Source organism: Hermetia illucens, chromosome 1, assembly GCF_905115235.1.
Source record: "Hermetia illucens chromosome 1, iHerIll2.2.curated.20191125, whole genome shotgun sequence".
NCBI classification, from domain to species: domain Eukaryota; kingdom Metazoa; phylum Arthropoda; class Insecta; order Diptera; family Stratiomyidae; genus Hermetia; species Hermetia illucens.
In genome coordinates, this window is record NC_051849.1 from 183,460,175 (window position 1) to 183,478,563 (window position 18,389).

The 18,389-nt window shown below is 41.8% G+C and overlaps 1 protein-coding gene across 1 annotated transcript; it reads left to right on the forward strand.

Moving 5' to 3' along the window:
- Nucleotides 1-784: 784 nt before the first annotated feature.
- On the forward strand, nt 785-18,160 carry LOC119646974 (piggyBac transposable element-derived protein 4-like). The gene is made up of 4 exons (XM_038047680.1): nt 785-2,361; nt 16,767-16,972; nt 17,129-17,185; nt 17,952-18,160. The coding sequence occupies exons 1-4, from the start codon at nt 785-787 to the stop codon at nt 18,158-18,160; spliced, it is 2,049 nt and encodes a 682-aa protein (XP_037903608.1).
- The last annotated feature ends 229 nt before the right edge of the window (nt 18,161-18,389 follow it).

The window sequence follows — 18,389 nt, forward strand, 5'->3', positions numbered from 1 at the left end:
TATGAAGGCAATAGGAATCACACTTGGACCCAATGCGCATTCATATGCTGAAAAAAAGATGAGCAGCGCGTGATCATTTCCGATATCAGAGCGCGTGAGAGCACCCGAGATGGAAGAATGGCTCGCAGACAACATCAGCTCGAGTTATTAGAAGCTGCCGAAGCGACGGAGGTTTTATTAAATGGTCCTGGAATAAACGACTCCATGTAAATTGAAAAAAAAAATTTTCATCTTACGTAAAGTCCTTTTCAAACTTTAAACGCGTTTTTCTCAAAATGGTGTTTTCAAAGTCGATGACCAACATTACTCAAAAACGGCTAAACCGATTGATCTCAAATTTTGACACAAGCTTCTTAACCTTCATACGTTCTTCTGGTCATTTCTGACCAAAATTGATTTTTCGTTGACTCTGTATTAGCTGTTTGTTATTCAATGAACTTTAAATATGGTAACTGATAATTTATTTTCTTCCTAAACATGTTAGACACCAGAGTATTTTTAAAAAATGCTCCGTTCTTGCACAGTAAAAAATGTTACGTTTAAGTTCCTTGGGTCAAAAACGACCAATCGAATGAATTTTGCGAATTCTGGGGATAAATTCCAATAGGAAAATTGTTTTCTTGTATTGCATAGCATCCTATATGTGTTGCAATGTATTTCATCATCTTATTGCACATAGCGTGCAATGTATTGCATCATCCTCGAAGGGCTATAAAAGCGCGAGGTCATTGAACAAGTGTATCATTTGGTAAATCGTTGCCGTATAGTTTAGTTGCATAAAAGCATGGACTTTATCGAAGTAGCGGAGAGTTTTAGTGACGAGGACGAGGAAGTATCCGAAATTGAAGATTATGAATCGGGCGATGAAGAAATTGAAGTTTCGAACGACGACCTTGAAGAAATTATTCTGGAAGACCTACCCGAATATTTATCTAGAGACAAAACTATACAATGGTACGAACATCCTTTCCGACATTCACGAAGAAGTACAAACCCATCACTACAACCCGGAATAACACGCTACGCCGCTTCAAGGATCTCTGATATTCAGTCATCATTCGATCTATTTCTACCACCGCAGTTGGAAACGATAATTTTGCGAAATACGAATCGGGAAGGACGTAGAGTCTTAGGAGCCACTTTTGAAGATATCGATACGCCAACTTTGCGAGCTTACATCGGACTTTTGATTCTTGCAGGAGTGTACCGATCTAACAATGAAGCAACTGAAAGTTTGTGGGATGCTGAAATAGGACGTCCAATTTTTCGAGCCGTCATGTCGAACAAAACGTTCAAGAAGATCTCACGATTCATTCGTTTTGATGATCGGTCCACGAGGAGTAGCCGCCGGGAAACAGACAAGTTTGCACCCATCCGCGAGCTGTGGGACTCGTGGGTAGATATTTTACCAAAACTCTACAATCCGCAAAAGAATATTACCATTGACGAGCAGCTGGTTCCCTTTAGGGGCAGATGTCCTTTCAGGCAATATGTGCCAATGAAACCTGCTAAATATGGAATGAAAAATTGGGTAGCTTGCGACAGCGGTACAAGCTACGTCTGGAATATACAACCTTACACCGGAAGAATAAACAATACACCAGAAAGAAATCAAGGAATGCGAGTCGTTCAAGACCTGACTGCTGGATTGAAAGGTTACAACATTACGGTAGATAATTTTTTTACATCCTATGAACTTGCACAAAAGCTCTTGAAACGAGGGATTACATCAGTTGGAACAATTCGAAAAAATAAACCTTCGATTCCGAGAGTTCTTTTGGAATCAAAGAAGTGGCCTGCACAAAGTTCGAAATTCGCATTTACCAAAGATACGACGTTGGTTACGTATGTACCAAAGAAAAATCGAAGCGTTATTTTACAGAGCACACTACATACTACTAATTCTATAAATAATAAGGAGAATAAAAAACCGCTTATCATCGAAGATTATAATGCGTCGAAAGGTGCGGTAGATACTTTGGATAAACTTGTCGCTTGCTACTCAACGAAAAGAAAAACTAAAAGATGGCCAGTAGCAGTTTTTTGCAACATTATTGATATATCGTGTTATAATGCATTTATATTGTTTACTCAGGTAGAACCGGATTGGAACAAAAGTAAACTCTACAGGCGGCGACTTTTTTTGGAGCAGCTCGGTCGCGCACTGGTGAATCCATATATGCAGATGAGGAAGTCTCTTCCTAGAGCCTTAGCGTCTGCAGACATTGTATTGAAAAGCAGAAATTTAACTGATGACACCAATAACACTACAACAACAAAAGAGGAATCTGCCAAAAGAGGACGATGCAAATTTTGCCCTAAAGACATAAAAACCTCATTTACTTGTAACAATTGTAAAAGGTATGTGTGCAAGCGACACTTTATTGTAAAGTGCAAAGACTGTTAAAACAATATAATGTTTTGAATACTAATAAAAATTATTATCGTTTCTTGAATTTTTTTCATGATTTCTTTACATTTTCTCCATGTGGTCAAAAATGACCATAGGACCTTCAACGCTAGTTGAAAAGAGGGTCGTATGAAGGTTAAATATATTTTTTAGTAATTGATCGAAGATTTTATTTGACCGACTAATACTTTTTTTTATAAACAATTTAAGGCCGAAATTTTGGCCGAAAATCAATTTTTTTTCTAGAAACCACCATTTTGTCAAAAAAATTTATTTTGCTTATTCCTTCGATTAATTACTAGATTTAACATTACTTTAACGAAATCTGTTTGGTTTTTTAATTTCAGAGGTTCCAGTTCAGTGATATACCGTAAAACGTCTTTTTTGAGAGGAGCTCCCGGAGATCAGCTGTAGCTCCTGTCCAAATAAATATTTTTACTAGTTTTAAGTCTGAAAATATTGTTAAAAGATACCATAATATATGTTCAAATATTTAGATCAATAAATTTTCTCAAAAAAAAATCTGGAAAATTCGCTTTTTTTCGGCCTTTTAACTGTATATAACCCCTTATGTCACAAGCCAGTAGTCATATGCTAGAATAAATTTAGGTGAACTAATAGAATGCAAGCTGTAAGCGAGAAGAGACTGAAAAGAGTTAGGTATGTCCGTAATAATCTGTCTGCAAAAGGTTTTGAGGGAAAAGGAATATTTAAAGGGACATCCACAGACCATAAACGACTCACAGAATATGCATCCCAAGCCATAAAGGAATGTCTTCAAGCCGCATAGTTATGCTGGTTTGCAACCTGGAGTGTTGACCTGTGGTGAGTTGGACCACACTCAATAGCAACTCAGAGTTCCCCCATGACTGTCTCACTGAGAGATCGGTATTTGTCATCCAGCCCTAGAGTGACTTGTAGGTAATTCCTGGCTGATCCGATGAATACAAGGATGCCCATTTGGAACGACCAGCCCCTCACTGACTTTGAAGTACAAAGTACATCAGGGAAAGTCTCGCTCCATCAGGAGCATTCTCATTTCACACTATCACGCTACTTTTTATCTTCTTTCTGTTTGATCGTGAATTAAGATGTCGGAGGACATCGGGCTGCCTTTAGTGAAATGTAGCTACACTTCCATATTGGACGCTCACACTATATCCAAATGAGAGGGGCACCTGCTCCCATAAGATAAATCAGCCACCTACGGTGTAATTATACTCAATAATATGAATATCTGGTAGTAATATGGAAAACCAGATATGCATTCACAACAAATATGAAAAAACAGATCCCAGTTCATGTTAATATTAAAGACTGCTACACCAGCCTTACGGCAGATATTGAAAGCAACAAATGATAGGATGAGCTTGTAGCCAGAACACAACAGAAAAGTGCTTGCTAACGACGAGGCCCCGTTACCGTTAGGACAAGGGACCATGTAAGAGAATAACAGCTGTTGGAGTTCGTGGATATCTCTGACCGAGAAACGATATAATAACCTGTAAATGGTCAAAGGTTGATAGTCCGCGGGTCGAGCCAGCTTGCGATGTAGAATGCAAGTTGTCGCCCATACAAATGTAAAAGGTGATCCTTACCCGAGTCGCTGGGGGTTGAACGAATAATGCTCAGCTTATTACTAGGAGAGACCAGTGCCTCCTAAGTTCTGAAGTAAAAGCGTATGAGAGAAGCATTATCCATGAGTTCTACGGCCTTGACTCTCTCCTGTACATCGGCCACCTGGTTCGCTCGCTATTATGGAAAGAGGAACATCCCACAAATATAGTCCTAACAATACCATTTGAATAGGAACTACATCCCTGACTTTTTACGTTTAATTCCGAAATCACAAGTTACGCATCGCGCCCCAAGCCTTTGGCCACAAGACACCCGAAGTGCCTTCCCACGTATCTGTCCTATAGCCCTTAACCGGAACGATGGCTTCCTATACTCCAATGTGGCCATATAGAACGTCGGTTAGCTGAAACGGACGCGGCGACTTAGGTTTTTCCACACTGACACGTGTCAGTCAGTCGTGGCGCGTTGTACCGCTAAGCAGCTACGGTATATGCTGCTCGGCCCTTTCCCTCCTAAATCTTGCTGCAAATGTTCCCTATAAAGTTACCAGTGGAAGTTTTTCAGAAACTCTATCACAGGTGGTAGAGCGAAAGTAAAATTTTCCACAATATCGACAAAGTGTAATGTGCCCCTGAATTGATTGCGCCCATGGGAATTATAGGGCCGAAAAAACCGTAAGTAAAATCTTCCACTACTCAATTTTGCCTTTTCACATATTGCCACAAGAGATGTTTCATAAAATCACAATTAGGAGGGAACACTGCACTTGGTTGGTTTTAGTGCACTTGGCAATATTTGATGTTTTCTATAATGGTTTGGTGGGCTTTTTCGAAGATTTAGTGCACTTTTGCGGAATACTATCCTTACTATTTGATTGCGATAGATAATATTGACTATGCTGGTAAATTTTCTTCTGTAGTATGGGCATATGAACGTTTGGCGGCACATCGGAGGCGCGAAACTGAGCGCGATTGTTAATTCTCCTCTGCCGCTGCATTCAATGGCAAATGTCAAGAATGACATTTGTCAACACTCTAGTCTCGCTCGCCGGCTATAGAAGGGCTATAATTTAAGCTTTACTTTCATTTTAATAAAAATATAATATAATCTAAGAGACGTGACTAGTGATAGAAGTTTTATTCGTTCTAGGATGAAGTAATCAATAAATTATAAGAGCAAAACTGTTGAAAAATAATTATCTTTCATTTAATTGGGGAAATAGTTCCCTAAAGTCGTGACCCGGACCGTTTGTGTAGCACCGGTATCTAGGATTATCGGGACCCCCTGCCGTAGGAGTGGATATATGGTGCGGGAAATGGCAAAAGAGGAATACAGGTGGACAAGCCTTTGCCAATAAACTGTTATTTCTGCACATAAAGTGAAATTTAATTAAATGCAACGTAACGTTTTCCGCTCAAGCGCTTCGTCCTTTCTCCCTTCCCGCTCCCCTGAATCATTACGAATATGTCGCGCGAGGAGAAATCCGTGCGATTAGGGTGCCTCCCTTATAGCGGCTGCGTGATTAAGACAGCTGGATGCGCAATTTGCGCTGGTAGGCTTCACGACGGATGTCACCCTGTTCAATCACGGTTTCATCGGTCTCGACGAGGATACCATCGGGTTTGTTTCGGATGTACTTGAGGAGTCCTCCGCTTGAAGGAGCAGCTAATTCCGCGACTTTCAGTAAGTGAGTAAACGAAGCTTAATCACTTGTTGAATGAGCTGAGGTTAGGCAACCGTACCCTCAGCCAGTTGCTTCGTAAAATGAGGTAGTTGGATGGGGATAAGATTGGGTCAGAGCTGCCGAAATCTCTCTGGCTGCAACAAGCCCCGGGGATCACCCGCGCCATGTTGGCCTCCGCGGACTCGAGATCGATAGAAATGTTGGCCACCACGCCTGATAAGGTACACGAGGTGCACGCGCGCCCCTGGTTGCGGAAACTTACCGAGACACAACTCGGGAAGTTGAGGAGCTTAGGGCTCTGATGACGACATTGGCCGACGCGGTCACAAAGCTCGCCGCGACAGTTGGTACTTTGCGTTCCGGAGGTAGATTTCGAAAAAGACGTTCGAGTAGTCGCACGCCGCGACCCTCATCGGCCTCGGCGGTTTGTTGATACCATCCGAAATACGGAGCTCAAGCGACTAAATGAGACCGAACTTGCCCTAAATGTTGAAAAATGCAGATTTCCTCCAAAGGCAGGTAAAATTTCTTGGCCACTTAATAACCCCTGACGATATTCAAGCTGAACCAGACAAAGTTGAGGCGATAAAGAGGTTTTACTCTGCCAAGATTCTTATCCATGTCAACCTTCTATCATCGTTTCTTGTTCAAGGCCGCTCATTACCAAGCCATCCTGAATGCCTACTTGTCTGAGCCCTAAACTAAAAACTTTCGCGAGGTTGCGTGTTCTGCTGAGGCCGTCCACGGGTTTGAGTCGGTCAAACAACAGCTTGTTGATGTAATACTGCTGGCATTTCCGTCGATACCTCAGATGCAGCAGTAGGCGTCGCTCTCTACCAACGGGTGAATCAAATCTGACAACCGCTGAGCTTCTTTTTGAGCCTTTCATACCTTGTTTGTAAATTTATCCATATATTGACATCCAATTCTAGCGTGCAAGCGAATTTCAAATGCAACCAGAAGTCAGCAAATTCTGTAGATAAGTTCTCATTGTAAATTAATACCATAGCGACATAATTTATGCGTACTCAAATAATTTGGATAAAAGTATGTGTAGCAAAGAATAAAGTTTCTTTTCTAATACCAAAGCCTGACAAGACTTTTCGATTGGAGCCAAGGTTGATGGAGAGTCTGCTCCAACACTTTGGTTTAAAGAGCGAATTTAGCACGTTGCCAGTATTGTGGGTTAAGTAACTAACAATAATGAGGCAAATTGGGGATAGAAACAAAAATAATGATCGATTTTCATACTAAAATTTAAAAAAAAACTTTAAACGCGTTTTTTCGCGAAACGACTGTCGCGGCATATCCTAGGCACCATTTTGAATTCGCCTTCCCCGCTGCAGTCAATGGCTGCAGAAACAGACGGATTGACATGACGCTGAGGTGACAAATGTCAAAAGCGGACATTTGTCAACATTCTCATTAAAACACTCGAGTCCTGTCCGCTGATCAGTAAAAGACATAAGAACAGTAAAGTAACAACTGAATTGACAAAATACCAAGATAATCAAAAGTAAAGTGTGAACTTGTACAATCGTAACATAAATAAATAAAATGCGAATAATAGTAATCACAGAAGTTTGAAATATTATTTTATTGATCGTATATAAGATTGGGGAAAATCAGCACCCCAAACGACCATTTTCAAAACAGAAAGATACATTGCTCGAGATATACCTGTACACTTAAGATTTTGCGCGTTTGAAACTTAACGAGGCTCTTAAAAAAAATTGGTAAAAATATTCTCTACTGCGAAACAGATAGTTTAATCTTCATAGATAGCAAAACTAACCCTTTGAGTTTTCCGATATCCAACTTTCTAGGGAAGCTAACGAACAAGGTTGACTGCTTTGGGAAAGAATCTTATACATATAAGCGTTTGTCCAAAGACTTACGATCTTAAGATTGAAACGAGTCTGGTTACAGAGCATGTTGTGAAGTGTAAAGGGATAACCCATAAATTTCAAAAATTCAAAAGTTGTTCAGTTTGATCACTTGAAAAATTTAGTGACCGGTGATTACGCGGGGGTTCAACCTGCGTGGTAAATGTTAGTAAAATTGGACGCAAGCGACCTGGTATTGTAATCTCAACAACGGAAAAGAAGCATCTACAATTCACATTTGATAAAAGAATTGTTACAGAAGAAAAATTTTTCATACTCAAATGGGTTCAAACGGGCTAGAATACGGAGCGAATAATAAGATATAGTTACCTCGTGGCGCAACAGGATTCGCGGCATTCGAAATTTATTTCGAATGTTACGAATGCAAGCGGTTAGATGACGCCACCAGCGCTCTCCACGCGTTTTAGAACTCGTCACAGTAGTGGAGAGCCAGCGGTGAGAAAGTGCTGTTGGTTGAAGGCAGAGGGGCCGCATGGAGAATAACCGGTCTCTTCTGCCTCGCCGTGACCGACGACGGATTCCTTGCTTATTTTCTAAAAGTGATTTCGCTTTGGGGTGCGTCGTTGGTGTTTCTTTTTTTCGCTCGTGCGGGCATTTGTGGGTGCAGCCTGCCGTGTCGATTAGGGCTTTAGCAGAAGTCAGTATCACCGCGTCTTCGTAAGAACCTCGCGTCGTAAGATTAGTTTTTTTTCAGAATGTCGGTCGACAGCAAAGACGCGGACGCGCGATCAGACCTCCACCAGAGGACCTTCCATTTTAGCGGCGGAATTCGGAGCTGTGGTTCGTGCATTTGGAAGTACAGTTCCAGATGTTCGGTAACACAGCGGACGCAACCCGCTTCAATTACGCGGTGGTCGGCCTGGACGAAAAGTCCATCCTGCTGATGTCCGGCGATTTCACCGGCTTCGTACCCGCTGCTGAAACCTCCTGGATTCATCTGTGTTTTATAAGACTACATAGTTTTGTGAAATTCATTGTTGTTTAAGTTGCGAAATACACACATTACATAAAATTGTTAATAGTAGGGGATGTAACTCAGTATTGTGAAATTCACATAGTGCTATTTAAGGGTTATCCAGCATTGTGATATAGGATGTATATATTAAAGGGTAATTTTCCTTTTTCAGAAGTTGCGAAATATACATAAGATATTAATTCAATTGTGGCGGCACATCGGAGGCACGAAGCGCATCGCTCGTGGTGAGTTCGTCTCTGAACGGTCGCGCACACAACTGACGGCCTGACAGGAACCTGGCGTGAGAAATGGCAGACTCACAATCACTCTCTATCTGACCGTTGGCGTGATAACATATATTACATTGTCGAAACCTCGATTAGTAAATAAAAATGAAGTTGAATACTCTAATCTAGAAGAAATTGAGAACTCATACCGACTTGAATAATTACATGCAAAATTAAAACAAATATCTAAAGGAAGGGATGATAAAAATAGAAATATTCAATCTTTCATTCAAACGATAGTATTCAACACAATGGTTTTCAAGATGGCGAAATATACTGGGACTCATAGCAAATGTCAATATTATATGAGTTTGTTATATCGACTTTAACATATAAGAAATATAAAAATATTGGAAAAAACATTTTATTTCACTTCACCTTCTTATATAAGCAACATGTCCAGGTTTATTGTAGATGTTCAATACGTCTCCGGGAGTAATTGCCATTATCTCGTTAAAGAACTAGTCATCCTACCTTTAGGATCAATCTGTCCTACGCTTTATTTTTTGCACTACATCCGAGGCAGGAGCTATCATCAAGGGTTAACCAACAAAAGCAATTTGAAGTAGCAAATATAAATGGTTTAGAGTGAAATGAAGGAGAGACTAACTACAACGATCTACCAGGAATATTAGAGCATTTCGCGAATGCTACAATATACGTGAAAGGCAGGATGAAGGAAAGTTTGGTTATGAAATACTTATCAACCCCAGAGATAATGCAACTTGATATCGCTAGCCTGAATCTCGTCGAATTGTGTTCTAGGTGGGTACACTGACTCGACCTCCGAAAGTGAAGAAGCGGGGCACGAAAGTCAAGAAGATTGAGCCTTCCTGCTCGCTTATTGAGGGAGGCGAAATTGAGAAAGGGAGGAGGATAAGCGACCAGCTTGTCGAGATTTTGGTCAAGAGTGGTGCTTCGACGGAGAGAATGGCTGAGGTTGTCCCCATGGTAATTCTGGAACACGGCAATCTGCTGTCCAAGATGACCGAGAATTTGGCCCTATCTAAAGGGAACGTGGAGCTAATGGCTGCAAAGAATAGCCAATCTGCTCCTTGCCTGTGACTAAGTTAGTCGGTGGTGGTAGGCCGACAGCCTCCGCTGCCGATGTGTCGCCTGCAATCCCTAAACCGACCGACACATGGTCGGTTGTGGTGAAAAGCCGCAACAAGGAGGCTTACGCGTGCCCTTCGAAAAGGAACGAGGGAAGGTTGTGGAGAACCCGAAGTTCTTTGAACATGGCCTGGAGGAAGCTGGGACTTCGTGCCATCGTCTATGATGGGTACTGCTGCATTAGCGCTAATGGGCTGATTCAGCAGATTTATGGGAATCATTTGAGGGACCGGATGTCCTTCGAGCGATTCAAGAAGGAGGCGGTCCTGAGGCAGTCAGCAATGCTGTGATTGAGGGCATTCCAGCAGTAGTTGACAGGTTGACATCCACCGAAAGGGTGTATGTAAAGTGGTTTAGTTACAGGGTCAGGTCACATGACTTGCTCCTTGTATGTTTTAGATGTCTTGGCTTTGATTACCGCGTGGGTGATTGCTGTACGAAGGACCGTGTCTGCGCTAGGGGGACTCATCTGTCTGCGCTCGTTGCTCGCCATATGGCCTCCTCTTCAGGTTCACTGCCGAACTGTGCGTACTGGGGAGTTCCAGTCGATGTTTTGCCCGATTTACGCCACAAGGGTGGCTCGGATCAATGAGCGCCATGTCGCTCACACTGTTGCAGTTGAACTGCGCCAGAGCGGTTGCCGGGATGCATGATCTCGGCCAGTACATGTGTGAGAATAACATTAACATAGCCATGTTACAGGAGCCCTGGGCAGTTAATGGCTGCATCAGAGGTTTGCCTGAAGACATGCGGGTCTTCACTGCCAGAGAGTCGGCCAAGGCGGCTATCGTCATTAATGATACGCGTCTGCGTTGAGAGTCTCACTAATGAGTGAGGCGTATCTGCCCCAATCACGGGGCCTTTAGGAAAGTGGTTTTGCTTGAGCATATACTGTACAGCCACAGACGACCCGGAGCAATATATCGCGTGCCTGGATGAAGGAACAACATTCATCCTGGGCATGGACGCGAATGCGATCTCCTCTATATGGCACAGTAAGATTGCCCAACGTAGATCTTGCCGCCGTGCTGTACGTAGGGGAAAGGTATTGTCCGAAGTGTTGTTAAAGTACGATTTGTTTTGTTTAAATGTCCCGTCAACTGTTTCGACTTTTGAGAGCACCAGTTGATTGATATTACGTGTGTAAATGTAGCAGCAAAATCGTTTGTCCAGCCATGAAGATTGTTGGATGGATGCAATGTGAGTGATAACACTCCTATTGAGGTCGTGCTACATTAGACTCAATGGAGTTCCATTGAAATACCAGCAGAAAGTGACATACTTGGGAGTCACGATCGCGGAACGGATTTCCTTTGTATGTTGAGACGTGTGATGAGGTGTGAATGAGGTCTAAGCAGGAGAGCTGCTAGATCCATTTATGTGGGACTCTTCCTTGCATGTTGTACGTACGGGTCCTCTATGTAATGTGATTTTGCGGTGACGATGCAGGGCAGGAAACTGCTCTACGCTTGCCAGTGAGTGGCGTTGTTATCGTGTTTTTCTGTATGTCGTACGGTCTCCACCGACGACATGCAGGTCCTGTTGGGTGTTCCTCCTCTTGATCTGGAGGTAGTCCGGCGTGCCACCGCTACAGGATCAGGAGGGGCGTACTTTGCAAGGGTAACATCTAAGTGGCAGCTTAGACGAAACAAATGCGGGAAAGGTCGGGTCACGTATAAGTACCTCAGATATGTCTGCCAGAGGAAGTTCCGTCGTGGACTTCGGGATTGAGATAAGCTTCTCCTGACGGGGCATGGTAGCTTGAATGAGTTTCTTTTCATGCGGAACCTTACCGCCAGTCAGGGTTGTGTTCTGCGTGGGGCACACTCAAAGGACTGGTTCCAAGTCCGTGGTAAATACCCATCAGTCCTGTGTGTTCTGTGTTAGTGTTGTCTTGTGACGTCTTACGTGTTGTATTATACGCAGAGCTGCTTTTGTACTTGGTGGAAAGGTTTCGATGCAGTTCTCCGGTTCGAGCTAATTCCAGTTAACCCGTTGGGGAGTGCCGTCTCCACGTACTCGAGGAGGGCGATCAGGCCCGAGTCTGCAAGGGGCTCATCTGAAGTGGCTCTGGCCACGAAGCCTCACTGAAGGTTATCTGATATCATAAGAACTGGGTTGACCCTCTGAGAGCATATGCTCCAGGAGAATTCCTGGAGGATGTGCTCTCGGCCCGGTTATTTGCGGTTGGCCACCTTATGGGAGTTTCATCGTGGTTGTGGTTATGTCTACATCGCGGACAGAGCTCCTCGGAGCTCAAGCGTGGAGTTACGCTGCACAACTCGGGTGTCGTACCCCTTACTTACATCCACTGCTAAATCAGTACCGCTGTGTCATGGCGGGGCTCTGATTGTGGTCTCCAAATCAATCCGTGTCCGAAGAGGACCGTGGGATTATACCTACACGGCAGGTACTCACGTTAAACCCTCAGGACTTTCATCCCTAGCCTAAGTAAATTAAAAAGTTACCAATTGTTTTGCAATGGCCACAGTACCAGAACTTCATCTAGGTGCGGAGTACAAAAGTGTGTCAATATATATCTTTATATTCTTATTACCAGAGTGATAGACCAAAAATTTGTTTTATTTTTTTACTAAAAATAATGTTTGTAGCACCAAATACTGGAATTTCGTAAAAAAGTCTCGAATAATTTAGATGTATATAGCACGTTTTTGAAGGTATGCAAATGTGATTATGTTTTTATCTCGACATCCGGCAGCGTGCGCTGCATTCAATGGCCGTGTAAACAGCTGACGGCCGGACAGAAGACTGGGTTGACAAATTTCATTCTTGACATTTGTCAAATCGGACACTCTAGTCTCGTCTGTCGGCCAAAGAAGGACCATAATTTAAATTGTCTGGAGTATTAAGAATTGTAACAAAAAGGAAGATTCTAAGGTTTTCAAAAATCTGTGATAAGCTTCCAGTGAATTATAATAAAGAATCAATTAAATTGAAGAAACATCTTTCAATTGATTGGGGAAAGGGTTCCCAAAAGCTCATAAGTCTATAGGCCAAGTAAGCAGTGGTTCTGTTGACCTAAAAATCTTAAGTTGAGCATTGAAGTAAACAATGAAACATACACTTTAAATTTTCAACTTTTTGAATAAAATTTTGGCAAACGCCAAATCTTTAAGGAAAATAGGAAAAATTTTCGATAGAAGTCATTCTATTATCCAAAGTGTCGTAGCGATTTACAAAAAACCGTTACACAGTAATGTGTAATTAATGTGCGAACACCCGATGGGCTTGTGCAAATATGGCGTGAAAGGAATACAAAGTTCTTCCCTAGATACCTCATCCCGAATTTCAGACATTATTTGTGCTAAGAATATTGTTATAGTGCATGTCGAACGCGAACGCTGACTGCGAGTGATAGAAGGAAGAAAGCAGGTTGGTACCAGGTTCCTGCATTCGTTCAGGGAAATTGCTCTTCAGAGCCTGCAATCAATATTAATCCACGTCCTGATGCAGATTCAGTGGTTATGGAAGCAAAATAAGGTCGAGCAGGTACACGAGTGTGGAAAGACGGCCAAAGAGACGCTTAAACCGTTATCGGTAAGTGAGCGATTCGTGTACCAAACGTTTCAACGATACACAGAAACGGGGGCGTCCGAGGCCTGTACGACAGTCGAATGTTGTATAGGCTGTTCGTGCAAGAGTTTATCGGAATCTGCTGCGCAAACAGAAGCGTTTAGCGAGTGAAATGAACGTCTCCACGCATACCATGAGCCATATGTTGCGCGACGATCTTCAGTTAAGGGCCTACGATGCTGTGAAAGCCACTTACTTAGGCCTAAATTAAAAGAAATCCGCCTTCAGCGATGCAAAAAACTGATAAAACAATTCCCAAAAAATCCTTTCTACGAAAAAAAAGAAAAGGAAAATATTGTACAATAGTTAGTGGTAGATGGTTGTGAGAAAGAACATGTTCTGAGGTAATCTTGGGTCGGCAAATAAGAATAGGAAAGTACGTTAAGTCTAGAATAAGCATAAAGAAATGTTGATCGATGTTCAAAAGCGAATCTGCGAGGTCGGTAATGTGCGAGAAAAGTCAAATAAGAAAATATGTGGCGCAGCAGGATTCGCGGAATTCGAAATTTATTTCCGTCAGAGTTGGACTCCCATCATTCTCCAGCATTTCTCACATTCATGGAAACGAGGTTTCAGTCATTGGAGGAATTAGACAAGGAGAAGCAACCGAAGGCTAAGTCGGCATCTTTAGTATAATCTACTTCTGGCGAGTGCTGCAGAGTAAGCAAGGCAAACCATAAGGTCTTCAGTTGCGAGCAACTTCTCGCCAGAAAATGTTCTAACACACTTCAAGGTCCTGATCCAATTGGATTGTCGGTCAGCGATAACTCTCCTTCTTGGTCGTCTCTGTCCACACAGGATGGTATTCTGGTCATCACCCAATCGCATTAATTCATTACATCCGCTATATCAAATGTAATTCATGAGCAACTGGGCCACGACTTGGAATATCCAGATAGTCGAAATGTGTCCTTCTGGGTGGCGATTTCAACTCAAGGGACTATGGCGCAGCGGGGTTAACAACATTCGAAATATTCGAGCGGATAGACGACGTCGCCGGGGCTCTCCGTGGCTTATTCGAACTCGCCACGAGAGGGGAAAGCCAGCGGTGAAAATTATTTCGTTGGTTGGAAACAAACGGAGCTCAAGAAAAACAAACCAGTTTCTTCTGCCTCGACCTGCGGGAAGTGAACACGCTTTTTCTGTGTTACAAACAATAAGTAAGAAAAATAAAATAAAGTTTTTATCAGTCACTTTCAGGGTGAGGCAAGGCAGTCAATACAAATGGGGACGAAGCTTTAATTTTGCTTACCGACGCCATCAACTTTGCTATAGGTATTATATAAACACCAAGCTGATTGTTCAAGCATAATTAAATTGAACAACTTGGAAAGACCTGTTTGAATTATCATCCAAGAAATTGGTTCCAGTACCAGGCGGTAACGTCCATTGTAGAAGGTTAATCTGGTAGCAGTACAGCGGTTAGGTAATAAACTAAGCTAAGGAACTTGGTAATATATAAATATAAAACAATTATACTTGTATTAAAACAAAAGCCGTTGTTACTATTCCTCCCCCAAGCCCTAAGGAACCTTTCAGCCGCCCTTTGAAAGAAGTTCCGCCGGAACAACACGAGTGACCTGGAACAAGCGAGCCAAGGTACTATTTCAGTGGGAGTATCTGGGAATCGCCGCGCCGGTGACGAATCTTTTAAACACTGATTAAAGTCGATGATTTCCCCACCCCCTGTAATATGATATATATTACTCATGAAAGTCAGACAAATATGGCACGGGACCTCAAACAAATTTTCCATAAATAAAGTCAATGCAGAATACATATGGCAACATATTGGATGCTCGAACCTAGGCGCCATTATGAATACGCCGGCGACTGACAAGAGACAGATGACAAATATCAAGAATGACATTTTGTCGAAAAGTCTCAAAAGAGGACTCAAGTCTCGTCCGCCGGCTGAAGTGATCCGTCAAGCCGTAAGGTCTTTTGTGGATCAAAAAAAAAAGTAATAAAAATCTGTGATAAATGATGTAACCAATTAAATAAACAGCGCTATTAAAAAGAAAACATTCCTTAATTATTGGAAGTGAACTAATTACAGCAAATACAGATTAATTATCTGAGTATTATAAAGTATTAAAAAATTAGCAGAGGTAAAATCCGAGATTATCAATCTTTAACCTGGGAAAACTTTTTGCATGAGCAACTGGATTGAAAATTTAGATTCAAAACTGGAGACTGGAAGAAAAAAGGCCTCGAGAAATCCACCTAAATCAAAAGCATATCATAAAGTTCAAAGATTTTGAACTCATGAGAAACGATAGACGAAATGGTGATGCGGAAGGTGACATATCATGGCAAATCAGTATACCTAAATCCGCAAGACTTTGAATGTTTGGAAGTCTCTGGTATCCTATTTTCGTTGCCTAAGGAGGAAATTTACATTTTCTGTTTGTCAATGCAATTGGAAGCAATGGAGCCAAATTCAAGGAGTCTATTCCTTGCTTACGATACTCGAATTAAATAGGCTAGATTGATGTACCTTTCGCGGAGCTCGAGATTTACTTTCACTTTCCGATCCCGAGGCTTTGCCGGTGCTACAATGCCTTACAGCTTGGGTCCTTCGACTCTATTTCCCTCTCTAGCTTTAAGCGTAAAATAAGCCATTCGCTTGCTCCTCCCTCTGAGGACAATATGTAATAAGGAATTTGCTTTCTGTATATTGTCCTTACTAAATAAATAAATAGATAATTACGATACTATAGCCGATGATTTAAAAGACAAGCATACCTCGTGACTAAACGCCATAAATAATCCCAGAGGATATTTGCTCTACATAGCAAGTAAGCATTTTGTATATTTTAGTTTTTAACATGTAAAAACTTTTGTTACTATTTAAGCGAAATCAATGAATAAAGAATTCAGTGTATTTTTAAGTTCCAATGAACTAAGCCTTTTTATTCTTTTCCAGTGACGCTGCTGGAGACTTCGAAGATTTGAACTGAACTCAACTTGATTCGGTGTTCCACCCAATGAACATACTAACAGACACTTGGCAAACGAACTTTACGTTGTTTTAGCTTAAGCAGGTGTTTCACCTGATCAGGGTGAAAGACTCACTCGGTGTATCACCGAGTGGTCCTATCGGAAACAAGACATTTTTTGGTGACCCCGACGTGATCGGCCGATCACAACATTAAACGGAGACGAGACAAATTAAAAACCTAGCCAATCATGCAGGCGATACGTGAGAAAGTGAATAAGCTTACCCACCAAAAAGATGTGACGGGCCAGGAGATTCAACGTCTTTTGAGCAACGGAAGGATCCGGCAGCTCGTAAGACAAAGGAATATCTCACGACGAGATTAGAACAATTAGAAAATCTCTGGACAACCTTTTCCGAGAGAAATGAAGAGCTTCAAGAGTTACCGCATTATGTTCCAGATTATCCATATTTCGAGAAACAATATTTTTCTTCAATGCAGCGTGAGTACAACAAGTACAAGGATGATATAGCGGAACGCCTTTAGGGTTTGAAAGGCAGGTCTAAGACTTTTATTAACCGCGAACGTTTTGGCCAAAAAAAAATAAAAACGCGCAAATCGGTTTATAATATAATTTATTTTATTTGTCCTCTTTTAGGACATGAACCGATACAAGAGCAAGTACCCCAGTGCAGTCTCACACCGGGCAATCGGGGTAAGGAGACTTGTCGCGCGAAAATAGACTAACTTTTCCTGATTCCGAATGTTATAAATTTATATGAAATTATTGCTGAGTTGTTGCAATAATTAGTTCATGCTAATTGTTGCAACAGCAAAATCGAAAGAATAAAAAATGTGCCTTTGGCGGAAATGTACATACGCGCAATATGATAACTTAATGAACTTGAATGAATGAATAGAAAAAATGCGCGTGGCGGAAATGCACATGTATGCAACGCGTACTTTGGTTTTTGGGTTTAATGAAGTTCAAATACTTTGGGGTTGGTGGGTCGTATTGTAACATCTAAGCTATCTAAGGTATATTAGCCACAAACAATGCTCAGAACGATCTTCCCAGCGATGTCGTGGTACTAATAAGGTAACAGGAATCAAGGATACAGACTGTCGAAAATATCATTAGCGGCATCGACACAATTGAACAGGCACAACCCAAATCATACTACCAACTGAAGACAGCTACTTTATTAAAGAACTGGGAGGAGTTGCGTCAAGGCCATTAAAATATATGGCAATATTCCAGCGATCCAAATGAGTTGGGGTACAATGAGCAGAATTTTCTCAACATCGAAAAGCGAATTCAACACACCTTAATATTTCTCACTGAATGCCGTTCAAAATTAGAGCCTAGAATAGCTTCCGCTAGAAGGGCCTTTCCAAGCATAGACTTACCACATGTGACAATTCCTACCTTTGACGGCGATTATGCACAATGACAATCCTTTCACGACTTATTCCGCCAGATGATTCACGAGCAACAATTGGGGAATGCTCAGAAAATGTGGTAGTTGAAGAGCAATCTGAAGGGAACTTAGATTTTCTGTCTGTCAATGCAGTTGGAAGCAATCGAGCCAAATTCAAGTTCTACTCCTTGCTTACGATACTCGAATTAAATAGGCTAGATAATAACGATACTATAGCTGATGATTTAAACGTCAGTCACACGTCGTGACTAAACGCTACAAATAATCTCAAAGGGATTTTACTCAATCCTTGAGAAAAGCAATACCAGAGTAAAATAAAATTTCATGGGTTAGATAACCCTACATAGCCCAGGGCAAATTCCTGGATATATATGAATATCTGGATTACAATAATATTATTTCAACAGGTCTTTCTGCTTTTCGACAGGATAAACTTTGCAGTGTGTTTATTTGGTTCTGACAGGAAAAGTTTGGTGT